At 66.4% G+C, this 12262-nt stretch overlaps 1 protein-coding gene across 1 annotated transcript in view; it reads right to left on the bottom strand.

Moving 5' to 3' along the window:
- Positions 1-11931, bottom strand: part of KIF26A (kinesin family member 26A) — a 40467-nt gene extending 28536 nt beyond the window's left edge. Inside the window, exons 1-2 of the mRNA XM_042990703.1 lie at positions 11848-11931; positions 11249-11494 (exon numbers count right to left, since the gene is read on the bottom strand). Coding sequence (XP_042846637.1) covers positions 11249-11494; positions 11848-11889 — 288 coding nt within the window. The 5' untranslated portion in view covers positions 11890-11931. The remainder of the gene's footprint in view (positions 1-11248; positions 11495-11847) is intronic.
- Positions 11932-12262: the final 331 nt, after the last annotated feature.

The raw sequence follows: 12262 nt of genomic DNA, 5'->3' as shown, positions 1-12262 counted from the left end.
CCACACCACCCCCACAGGACTCCGGCCTCCCCAGATACGCCCCTTACGCACAAGAGGAAGCTGAGGCCCCCCTCCAACAGAGGGCATCTCATTCACCCCACCCAGGTTCCCCGGGCCCGAGCGGTGGCCAGCCCGACCCCTGCACCGAGGCCTGGGAGGCTCAAGGGGGCCCGCTGTGGCAGCGTGGGCTGGCTGACAAGGGCCACTGCTGGTCAGCCCCGGGGGCCGTGGCTCTGCCCCTGCGTCACAGTCCCTGTCCGGTCCTCCCCGGCTCAGCCGCAGCCCAGACCACTGCCCCCCCACCGCCCCCCACATACCCCAGGGAGACCGGGTCCCACGAAACTTGGCCAGGCAAGGTGCACCAGCTGCCGGACCTGTGGGTCCCTCCAGAAGGCCTGGATTTTCTCCGGCCAAGGCCCGGAGGCCTCCAGAGCCTCTGAAGTGCTCCGCATGCCTGGGCCCAATCAGCAGACACCCCCCAGCGGCTCCTGCAGTCGGGGGCGGGGGCGGGGGCGGGGGGCAGGCCCACAGAGACCCTGCAGGAGCCTCCACTCGGGCTGGCACCCGGGGCCACAGATGGAATCCAGACACCCTGTCCCCAGCCACAGGCAGGGCTCACACGGGGTCTGGCTCTGTCACTTGTCACTTCCCGCCTGTTTTCCAGGTCCCAGCTCTGATTACTCTGGTTTTTCCACTCAGCAGGAGGCTGCTAATGGTGGCCGGGTGTGAGGGGAAGGAAGTGCCATTAAGAGACTTGAAAGGCAGCCCAGCCCCACCCAGCCCCCCCCAGCCCAGCCCCCACCCCCTCAGGCCCGGCAGCCCATTGTTCCAGGGCCGAGGCCGGCCTGGGGACCTCAGGCCTGTGGGGGAGCCCTGTGGCAGAAGGAGGCAGGAAGGAAAGCTGGGGGGGGGGGGGACTTACTGACCTGAGCACGCACCAGACCCCCACAGGCACACAGCAACCCCCCCCCACACACCAGCTGTGTCATCAGGAACGCACATGGCAGCTGTCAGGGAGGCCCCAGCCCCACCAGGGCCTCAAGCTCCGCCATCAAAGCCCCAGGAGGAAACTAGGCAGGTCTGCTCCAGTTGGGGGCAGGGGGTACTCACCACACCCCAGCCCCGCTTCGCCAGCCCCCCAGGAGCCCCGGCCCAGACACACCTGGGCCCACCCCGTGGCCCAAGCCCACTGTGGGGCCAACCACCCCTTCCCAGCACCGGCAGCCAAGCGCGCCTCTCGGGGGATCCTCACCTGCGCAGGGCAGAGGGTATCTCTCCCAGCTCCATCTCGTGTCACACACACGAGACACGAGAGGAGAGCCCTGCCTTGGGTGACCACGCAGAGACCCTAGTGGGGCCGAGAGCCCGCCCGGCCCTGAGCCCCTCTGGCAGGCCGGGCAGCACCGGGCTGGGCCACTCACTGCTCTCACTTGGAAGCATGCGCCCCACACCGGAGGGACCTAGGACCTCGCCAGGCTGCTGGACCAGCTTGGCAAACAGCAAGCTGCGGCCAGGACAGCCTCCCCACCCCCAGCACCCTGGCCCAGTGCTCAGGACTCCGCGGAGGGGGGAGCTTCACCCACACCACCTGCCACCCCTGGGCGGCCTCCACAGAGACAAAGTCTGGGCAGTCCCTGCAGCCCCGCCTGCCTCCCCCCTCCGGGACCACGGTGGCCTTCCCCTCACAAGCCAGCAGCCCTCAGACCTTAATGCCGGGGGCTGGGAAGGCCCTTCCCCGAAGCCAGGTCTCCCCTGCAACTGCCAGGGCCCACAGGCCCAAGCCCATGAGAGGTCACTGGCCCAACTGCAGGAATTTTGACCCCTGAAAGGCCCAGTCACCATGCCATCTACCACCCACCCCCTCTCCGGAGCCCAGCACCTTCAGAAAGACAGTAATTACCCCACTGCAAGATATTACCTTTCGCTTTCCTCTGCAGTCTAATTAAAAGATATTTTACTTGCATTTGGAAAATGTTTTTTTAATTTGATTCAATTTAGCACTGCAAACCATCTACCCATCATGCCGCCAGGGTTTTAGGGAGGCTCCCCCCCTAAATGTAATGACTTTCCATTTTTCATCTCCTTTCTGGGGTCTCCAAGTTGCTTCAAGTAACCCTTCCACTTCCTCCTGCATTGGAGGCCCAGAACGACTGCTCCAGGGACGAGCTCGCCCGTCATCCCACCCAGAGGGGCCTCCCCAGCCCAGGGCGAGCGGCGCCCACCCTCGGGGCAGGACAGGAGCTCCCAGATCCCCACACTGAGGCCGACACAGGAGGAAGCGGGGACCGTGCTCCCCAGTTGGGAAAAAGCCCCAGACCTCAGAGCTGCGAGACAACCCTCTCTGAGCCCTCGTCACCCCGCCTTTAAAAAGGGGGCTCAGCACCCACCGGCAGGGCCTCTCGGAGGGCAGACGGGGCCAGAGGCCAAGCCTGCGGGGGGGGCCCTGAGGCCTAGGGGCTCCCTTCCCCAGCCCACCACTCTGTGCGGCTGGAGCCAGGGTCCTCGCTGGGGTCCCTCTACCTCACCCTCCCTTCCCTCCACAAACAAATGCCCCGGGGCTGTGACCCTGGGCAGCCACTGCTTCCGGAGCTGACCACAGGTCCAGGAAGGGACCCCTGGCTGCCGGACCAGGCGCTGCTCCAACCTTGCAGGCTCTGTTGGCGATGACATTCCGATGTCGTGTGCGGCCTGGGGGACCCAGAGCCGGGGCCGGGGGGCGGTGGGGGGCAGGGGTTCGGTTTTCCGGCCAGCCACACCTGGGCCGCCGCACCCCTGCCTCCACCCGCCGCGCACCTCGCCGAGGGCCCAACTCTCAGCCAGAGGCCCTGCCCACCCACATCCCCTGGGTCCGGCGGGAAGACAGGAAGACTGCACACCCCCGGGCCAGACCCTCCCCCACCCGCCAGCCAGAACCCCGGACACCGATCCGGTCCCACCAGGCTGCAGTTCCGAAGGCCCCATAGCTGACACAGGCTCCCCTCCTCTGCCGGGGGGGTGGCGTGGGGGAGCGGGGGGTGCTGCCCGGCCCACCCGGCGCCGACTGGCACCCGTCCCCAAGGCCCTGTGCCAGGCACCAGCCAGCTGGACAGCTCGGGGCACACACTAGTTCATTGAGACCCCCTCCCTTCAATGGCCTCCCCTGTCCTCTGCCCGATGCCACAACGCCACGCGAGGGTGGCGGGGACCCTGACGGCTAACAGCCTGACCAGCAGGACGGCCTCGGCTGGGGGGTGGGGAGCGGCGTGGACAGGCTGGCTTCCTGGGGGCGCTCCCCACTCGAGGGGGCTCTGCACACGCTTCGGGGGGCCTGGAGCTCACCCAGACACGGCTTTCAGTCCAACTCTGTGGGGGTGAGCTGCCGCTCTCCTGGACCCCATTCTCCTCATCTGAGCCACGGGCCACAGCACACTCTCAGGGCCACTCAGGAGGGCCCAGAGCCCCAGGGAGGCCGGACGCTGCCCTGGGCGGCCCAGCCAGAGGAGGCGGCCGCTGAAACGGAGTGGAGCCCGTGCCCCTCAGCTGGCCCCGGGCCTCCCAAGTTCTCCTGATGGGAACCTCTGCGTGCGGGTGGCCAGCCCAGATGTGCACCCAGCCACCAGGCCCCTCCGATGAGGCCGCCAGGGGGACCCAGGGCTGCAGCGCTCTCGTGGAAGGACTTCCAGGGGATCCCTGGCCCCAAGCTCAGCTCCAGGGCTGGAGGGCGAGTCCGCTCCCCCACACCTCCTGACCTTCAACCTCATCCCCTTTCCCCTCTTCCCTCTACCTGGCATCCCGAGACAGGCATCCCCACCCCAGAAGGCCATCCCTGAAGGCCCTCACCCCATCTCTGTGGGGCTAGTTCTGAGATCGAATGCCACCTCGTCCAGGAGGCCCTCCTGGATGCCCCTTTCCAGAGTCCTCTCTCCCAGCCCCACAGCACTTCCGTTATGAGCACAGACATGGGAGGGTCACTCACCCCCACGCGTGCTGTTTCCTCCCTCACCACGTGGGGTGGTGGAGTTAAGCGTGTTTTGCTCAGACAGAGGTCAGCCGACGGCTCGCAGGCATCGGCCCTCCCGTCTGCCCGGCTCCCTGTCCCCACTCCCCCTTCCCAAAGCACCACCCCACAGCCCAGGGTGGTGTGCACCCCAGCCCCTGACCTAACCAAGCCCCAGGGGCGTTCTGAGAGGAGGGATCCCACAGCACAGACCCAGCCAGCCCTCCTCACCCATCACCCAGCAGAGAGGACAGACACGGGACAGGACGGGTCCCAGCATCATCTCGAGATCCGGCGCCCAGACTGCCAGGCACCCCCCCAGGCTCCCCACTGGCCCACCGCGCCGGCCGGATGAGTCCCCTCAGACCCGTCTCCACAGACACCCAGCCGGCCACAAACCACGCTCCTCACCGGCCACCATGAGCCTGAGGGGCTCTTGGATCAGACCACCGAGCTTGGGAGGCACGGCTGGGGCCCAACATGCCGAGAGCTCGGGAAGGGACGGGGCAAGGAGAGGGGCCCCCAGCGACGAGACCAGGAGGGCCCGTGGCTGCACTTGCTTGGGTGACCACCAAGCAAGCCAAGCCAAAATGGCTCCCAGACAATCCCTCAGGTTTTAGACGGGCCAAGTTTGTGGGGCCGGTGGGGGTTCCAGGTGGCCTGGCATCATGGCTGTGAGGGGTGGACAGGGACCTTCGGGGACGGGTGGGCCAGCATCCATCACGGGGTCAGAGGTGAGTGCAGAAGGCCAGCACCGGGCCCGGCGGGACCATCAATCTGTCAGCCCCAGGCGCCCGCTGAGCCCACCCACCCCTGCCCCCAGCCCAGCCCCCACAACTGAAGCCTGGGATGCTGGCGGGGAGCCCCCCACCCACAGGGCACCCGGACCCCTGCAGACAGCCCTCAAGCCACCCCAGCCCCACAGGGGATCCCCCAGCCACAAAATGTGACACTGGAAGTGAAAATGCCCCCTTTTAACCCGGGGGAGCAAGGCACTCGGCCCCAGGACCCTGTTCGCAGATGGGGAAGCAGAGACCCTGCAAAGGGCTGATGCCCCAGGCTCCCGCTTCAGGCAGTGGTGCCACGCCCGGGGTTCCCTCCCGCAGGGGAGCGTCTCCAGCCACCACGTACCCCCCCTCCCGTCGTGGGAAGGGAGAGCTCAGAGCTCAGAGTTCAGCAGTAAAGTAAAAGGTGTGGCTCCCCAGGGCACCTGGGGGACTCAGTGGGTTGAGCATCTGACTTCGGGTCGGGTCACAACCTCAGTTCATGGGTTCAAGCTCCGCATCAGGCTCTGTGCTGACAGCTCAGAGCCTGGAGCCTGCTTTGGATTCTGTGTCTCCCTCTCTCTCTGCCCCTCCCCTGCTCAAGCTCTATCTCTCTCTTTCTCAAAAAATAAATAAACTTAAAAAAAATTTTAAAAAGGAGTGGCTCCCAGAGGCCCAGCCACCTAGCCTGGCTGCCTCCGGGAACCCAGGGGACAGCCTGGCCTCAACTCCACTCCCCCCGGCCCCCCACAGAATCCTGCTCTGTTCCCAGGGAGTGAAGGAGCAGACAGAGGCCACACAGGCCAAGGGGACACTCAATCCACGTCTATTCTATTCATTTACTCACACTCCACACCTTTTTGCACAAGGCACCGGCCACGGCTTTCAAGAACTACTCAGCAGACGGCAGATACAAAACCACGTGACTAGAGACAGTTGCTTTAGAACAAATAGGAATGATCAATTCCCAAAAGACACAAGAGAACACGCCCATGTCATTGGCGGAAGCTGAAGAATCCACTGGCCTGAGCTTCCCCGCAGGCATAGGAAAAGGGAAACTACAGTTGCCTTGCTATTTAAAATAAGGACCGGCTCTTCTGACTCCCAAATGAGATCCTTCCATGACACTCGAGGGATCAAGGGACCCAGGAAAAGGCCCCAGATGCATTTCCTCGGCCCATCCCAAACCATCACAGGTCTTGCGGCAAGGCTCTGAGCAGCCTCCCTCCCTGACCCTCCACCTCTCACTCTCAGCAGACAGGCAGCAAGGCCGATCTCCCTACACACGCCCCTGGCTCGGCCCCACCTCTGACTGTAGCGGGACGCCCCTCGTGCTCCCTCCCACGAGACACAGGGACTGGCCGGCACCAAGGCCAGCTCCCGAAGCCCCATCTCTGCTTGTGGCTGGTGCCCAGAAGGCAGGGGTTGACAGCCCTTCAGCTCAACCCCACCCGCACTGCCCACCCTCACTCCCTGAAGCCCTGGACCAGCAAGGAGATGAGACAGGCACAAGGACCCTGTCATTCCATTACTGGACCCAAGTATACCAGGGGGCACTGGCTGCACCACCGTCTATCCCAGGGAGGAGGGGCCAGCTGAAATCTCACAGAGACCTAACCGCCCCCCCTCCCTCCCCCGGCACAGGCCCGGTCCCCCAGAGTGGCCTGGGAGCCTCCGAGGCCCACAGACTGATCCCTTCCCAGCTGAGTCATCACTGGGGCCCCTGCCAGATGGGAGACCAGCCCCAGGGAGCTCCCGCCCCTCTCACACCTCCCCAGCCCCTCCCCAGCCGCCTCCAGAGCCTGCCAACACCTGGCTCAGCGGGGGTGCTCTGCTGAGGCCGCCTGCCCTGCCCTGTGGAGCCCCAAGGCAGACACCCTGGTCCTGGCATGGGGGCGGCCCCAGAAACAGGTGGAGCCCAGGCCAGGCTCCCGACAGCGTGGGAACCAGGGGTTCAGGGACCCTGACCGCAGGCAGCAAACGTCCCACGCCAGCTGAGCTCAGCCCCTGCCCTCCCGGGACCACAGGGCAGCTGGGACAGCAGACCCAGGGGCCCACTGTTGCAGGGCAGTGCAGTCAGAGCTGGGGGCCATGGACACGGAGCACCCAGGGGACTCAGAAGGCTTCCTGGCGGGGGAGTGACAGCTGAATGTCGAGCTGGCAGAACCCCACCCCCAAGCCAGACCCCAGAGAGAAGCAGGAGGCTCTCCAGAACTCCAGCCTTAGGAGCCTACTTCTGTCGCCCCTGAGCCGTGCACCGGACAGGAAGCCACGGCCTCCCCAGCAGCCTTCAGACCGACTGTCCAGCTTGGTGCAAACTGTGAGCTAGCCCATGCCTGGGGCTGCACCGGTGGGCAGGGACCTCGGCAGTGGCTGTGGAGCTCATGGTGGGTGGGTGGGGGTGGGGGGCAGGAGGGTGGGACCCCCTGCCAGGTGAGCAAGAGGTTTCCAAGAGCCGAATGAGAATCGATCCCTTTCCCTCAACAGGGGGCGCTAATCAATCCCACACCGGTACCGACGCGTTGAAGGTCATGGGGTCTCTGGTGAAGTGGTCACCTCTGTGTGATGCACCTGGATGGCAGTTGGGATGGGTCCCCAAGCAAGAGCCCTGCCCCCGCTGCTGCAAGGGGAGTTAGGATGGCCATCCTCCATGGGGGCTGTCACCCGGGTGGGGGAGGGGAGAGCAGGAATCCAGCCCAACAGCCATGGGGGTGAACACAGAGGGGTGGCTCACTCAGTCATTCAACAAACGTACAGGGGTCACCCAGACCCCAGGCCTGCCTGGACAGAGCTCCCGGCCTAGGGGCAGCACAGTGGCCAAGGGGTGTGGAAAGGGCCGAGAAAGGCCCGGGTCGGGTGGCCTTCCAGAGTGGGGTGGGGTATGGGGGAGGGAGGCTCAGTGACCCTAGAGGAGCAGTCAGAGCCACGAACGTGGAGGGAAGCCAGTCCGCGCAGGCTGAGTCTCCCAGCCACAGTCAGCAGTGCAGGCACCAGTACCAGGGGCGCTGGCGACTCGGGCTGCGTAGTTCTGCCATGTGAGCATGGGGAGGACGGGGGCCGGGGGAGGACGAGGACAGGGGAGGACGGGAGCCGGGGGAGGACGGGGCCGGGGGAGGATGGGGGCCGGGGGAGGACGCGGCTGGGGGAAGACGGGGCGGGGGGAGGACAGGGACGGGGGAGGACGGGGACGGGGGAGGACGGGGGCCGGGGAGGACGGGGACGGGGGAGGACGAGGGCCGGGGTCTGCAAAAGGAATGCCTATGAGAAACCACCTGGGGTGACGGACAGGATGGGGCCTTCAGGCAGAGTGGCCTCTGTGGGCAGGGGTGTCCCTTTCAATGAACCTCCGTCTGATGGGGCCAGGACAGCAGCACTGGGACTGGCAGAGACCCCTCCTGATGAGAAGTCCCTCCTGGCTGCACTGAGGGTGGGAGCTGGGGGCGGGCAGGCATCGGGAAGGGACAGAAGGGAGGCTGACAGGGGTCTGCAGGAACTCGCTGACCAGTGCGAGGCAGCGGGTGAGGAAACCGAACAGTGTGGACGCGGCCCCAGCTTCTGCCTCGGGGGAAGGGGGACACAGCGGCCAGTGGCTACGCTGGGGGGCACTCAGCTGCGGCAGAAGGGGAAGGCCCAGGTTTGGTCCCTTCGAGGGACATGTTGCGAGCCCCCGGCAGACTTTTCAGAGATAGGGGCACCCGGGAGGGGCACAGGGAGATCAGAGCAGGGAACTGGCCAGATCACCTGGGGATGAGAAGGGTATCTGTAGCTGGGCCCACAGTGGGAAGAGTCCGTGAAAGGGTCCTGAAGGGTTCATCTGGGGAACCTGGCGAGAGCTGAAGGGGGCTGAGAGGGGTGCCCAGCCTGGAGGCCCCCATCTGGCCGTCCGCTCCACACCCAGGCCCACTGCCCTTCTTGGTTCGGGTAAGGACGGTCTCCCAGGCTCCAACCCTCCCATGCCCTCTGGGGGCATCAGGACACAGTCCTAACCACTCCACGAGAATGTTGTCCCTGGGTGGGGACCACGGTCACCTTCACTCCCCGGACGGGGAAACTGAGGAAGACACAGGTTGAAAAGAGGACACAGCAGCAAAGGAGAGGAGGGCCTTACACCCGGAACACCTGATGGCTGGGCAAGGCTCCAAATGCCCCACTCGACCCCACGGGCACCAAAGACCCGGGCACAGAATGACCCTCGAGGCCCACGTCCCGGCAAGAGCAGCAAGGGCTAAGGGGTTCGAGCCGCCCTGTGCTGGCACTGTTCTACCCACCTGTGAAATGGGTACACAGATGGTCCCGGATCTCAACAAACCTGCCTGAGGTCCCAGAGCAGGGAGCCGTCTGCTGGTGGGAGGGTGGGCAAGGAGCCAGCTGGGCGGAGCCCTGGCGGGGATGCCAAGGGCAGAAAACGGGGTGACCTTGAGCCGGCAGAAAGATCAAAGTCCCTCCACCTTCTCAAGCCTTTCTCTACACCGAGATCAAGCAGGGACCCCCAGGGTGAGGGCCTCCGATAGCCAGGCTCCAGTCGGGCTCCAGCCCCACCGCCCAGTGTCTTTCTGGTCTCAGAACAAAGCCCAGTGCTTCCCTGGACCGTGGGCCAGACTCTGAGGAGGACTGGGCTCACCGAAGCCAATCACACACAGCCCCCACCCCCCCCCCAGCTACCTCCCAAACCGAAAGCAGAAGCAGGTCCGTGCACGTGCCCTACGCACCAACTCCCCAGCCTTCCCTGAAGGAAGTTGTGGGCCAGGACGCCAGGGAGAGCCTGGGCTTCACAGGACAATGACGCCTACCGAGGTCCAGAGGTCTCAGGCCCAAACCCCTAGGTCCCTGGGCGTGGGTGGCTCAGCCCAAGGGCCTGGAGGGTTTCCATCCTCTGGGGAGAAACAGTGGATCATGGGGCCTTCCCTCCCGTGGGCACAGCACTCTACAGGTTGGACCTCGCTCCCAGAATGGCCCCGGAAGACTTCATTCATCTGACAGAGGAGGAAACACGGCGGGGGAGGGGCCGCGGAGCAGGAACAAAGCAGGGAACCCTGGTCTGCTGGGTGAGCATGCCACTGGGTACCAAGGATGGCCAGGAAAGGGGGTGAGCCCCCACCTGGCACTGAGGGCTACTGCCAAACCCAGGACAGGCCGGGGCAGGGGGCAGGTGAGCCCTCTGGGTGGTCAGGACGCTTCCCTGCTCAGCATCAGCAGGAGGAGACCAGTGAGCCACGCCCCCCCTTGATGAGGGCCTCTGTCTCTCTCCACTGGGATCCCCCACCCACCTGCAACCAGCTGGCCAACATGCCCAGCACCACCAGCCACGGAAGCCACTCCTCTCTCTGGCCTCAGTTTCCCCTAATGGGGTAATAAGATGGCTGGGCAGCTCTGACAGACCCCCGGAAGTCTGTCCCAAACCACCCTCTCGTGGGGCCCTGAAGGTCCTCTGCTGTCTTTTCGACCAGATGCAGGCCATCTGGGGCACAGAGCTTGGAAAGCCTTCACGCTGCCCGGAGCAGCAAGTGAGGAGGGTCCAGCCCCACCCCGGGGGGCAGGCCGCAGGTCCCCTCTCCCCACCGGAGAAAGGGTGCGCCCAGGACAGAAACGAGACTCCCCTCCCTTCCCCCACCTGGCCGAGACAGGAACACCAGGGGACCCCTGGAACCCAGGGTCTGGCCCCCACCCCAGACTTCTAAGCCCCCTTAGAGACCTATATTTAGATTCAATGGGGATTGTGCGGACTTCCCAAGAAGGCTTTCAAAAAGACTGAAGGTCTGGCGGGAAGGGCTTCCTCTGGAGACCCCCACCTTCCCAGGCTTTGCAAACTTCCAGCGCTCATTGTTCCTTGAACAATGGTCCCAGCTCCTTCCAAGACCAGGGCAAGCCCATTGGCTGGAGAATCTGGCAGAGCCCTCTCCCAGGGCAAACACCTAGGCGGCTGGGGCCCAGGCACTCGGTTCCCAAAAGGGTGGCCACTGCCTAAGGTTAGCAAAGCCCCAGGCCATGTCCCACACACCATTCTCACTCACGACCCGGGGAGGGGGGCGGGCAGGGCCCCCCTCACAGCGGCAGGCCCACCCTCTGGTCCTCCAAGCCCTCCTGCCCCGGGTGTGCAATTTCCAGACACCTGGCTGGGGGCCCGGGGGCCCCAAGGGCGACCGCGCACCGAGTAACCTCTGGCTGCCGGCGGGGCAGGAGCTGTCCCGCCCTGGGTGGAGTCCCTGCCGGCTCCCTCTCTCCCCTCCCCCTCCCAAACACAGACTGCGGTTCCAGCTGTGCGACATCTGTGGCTCCGGGGAGAAGCGCCTGCCCTACGGGCCTCCAATCCCACCGCGGAGCCTCTTAGGATGAACTGCTACAACCCACACGCACCGCGTTACAGAAGGGGAAACCGAGGCCCGGAGAAGGGAAGGAACGAGGCAGAAAACACTCGGCGGAACCTCGCCTCCCTCCGGGGTTCCCGAGGTCTCCCCAAAGCCGGCACGGGCCCTGCCCGGAGAAGCGGGTCCGAGAAAGGCTCACTTACCCGGAGGGGTGTTCCGGGCCCGCTGACCAGCTTCCACGCCTGTCGCTTGAGCTCGGCGAGCTTCGTGTGGCAGTGGCGGCACCAGCCGCCCCCGCCGGCCGAGTGGCCCTGCTCTGCGCCCGCACCGGCGCCCTCGGGCGCAGGGCGGCTGCCGCATGGGTCCTGCTCGGGCCCGTTGGGCAGCCTCTTGCGGGGGGACACCTCCAACAGCTGCAGCGGCTCGCGGGCCGGGCCGCCCTCGGCCACCTGCGGGGGGTGGGGGCAGAAGGGGACGTGAGCCTGGGCCCCTGAGCAGTGCCACCCCGGGACCCAGCACCAGTGACTCCAGATCTCAGCGTGTCCCGGCCCCGGAGTGAGGCACGCGACAAAGTTCGGAGCGCGGGGCGCGAACCTGCCGCCCGCCCTCTCCTTCCACCCGGGGAGGTCCGGATCGGGGTCCCTCCCAGCAGGGGGCCCGGCGCCCCCAGCGTTCCGCTCCAGGCCCGGCCCCCAGGGGGCGCAGCGCACCCCGCGAGCATCCTCGGCGTCCCGGACTCCGTCTCGGGGCGCCGGCTGGCGCCCCGCCGCCCGCCTCCCTCTCGGGGCCCGGCCGCGCGTACCGCGGGTGGTGCTGTGCACAGCGGGGAGCCGCGGCCGCCCATGGCCTGGACGCCGGAAGGGCCGGGAGGGCGCTGCGGGCCGCGAGGGCTCTCCGGGGTCGCCGAAGCTACGTGATCCGGCCCCGGGGCGCCCCCATGGTCCGGCCGGCCGCTCCGAAGTTGGCGGCGCGGGCGTGTGGGAGGAGAGAGCGCGCGACGACGGCGGCGGTGGCGGCGGCGGCCGCGGCGGCGGCGGCGGGCGTGCAGGGGAGGCGAGGGCGGGGCGGGGGCGGGGCCCCGGGGGCGGGGCCGGCGGAGCGGGGCTCCGGGAAGGCCGTCCCGCCCCGCCTAAGCCCTCCGCACGGCTGCGCGTGGGGGAGGGAGCCCTCTCCGCCGCGCGGCCCCTCCCACCCCAAGGACCCCGACCTGTTAGGCG

This window comes from Panthera tigris, chromosome B3 (assembly GCF_018350195.1).
Source record: "Panthera tigris isolate Pti1 chromosome B3, P.tigris_Pti1_mat1.1, whole genome shotgun sequence".
In the NCBI taxonomy this organism is placed as follows: Eukaryota; Metazoa; Chordata; class Mammalia; order Carnivora; family Felidae; genus Panthera; species Panthera tigris.
The sequence above is the reverse complement of the archived record's forward strand: the minus strand, read 5'-3'. Positions and strand labels throughout refer to the sequence as shown.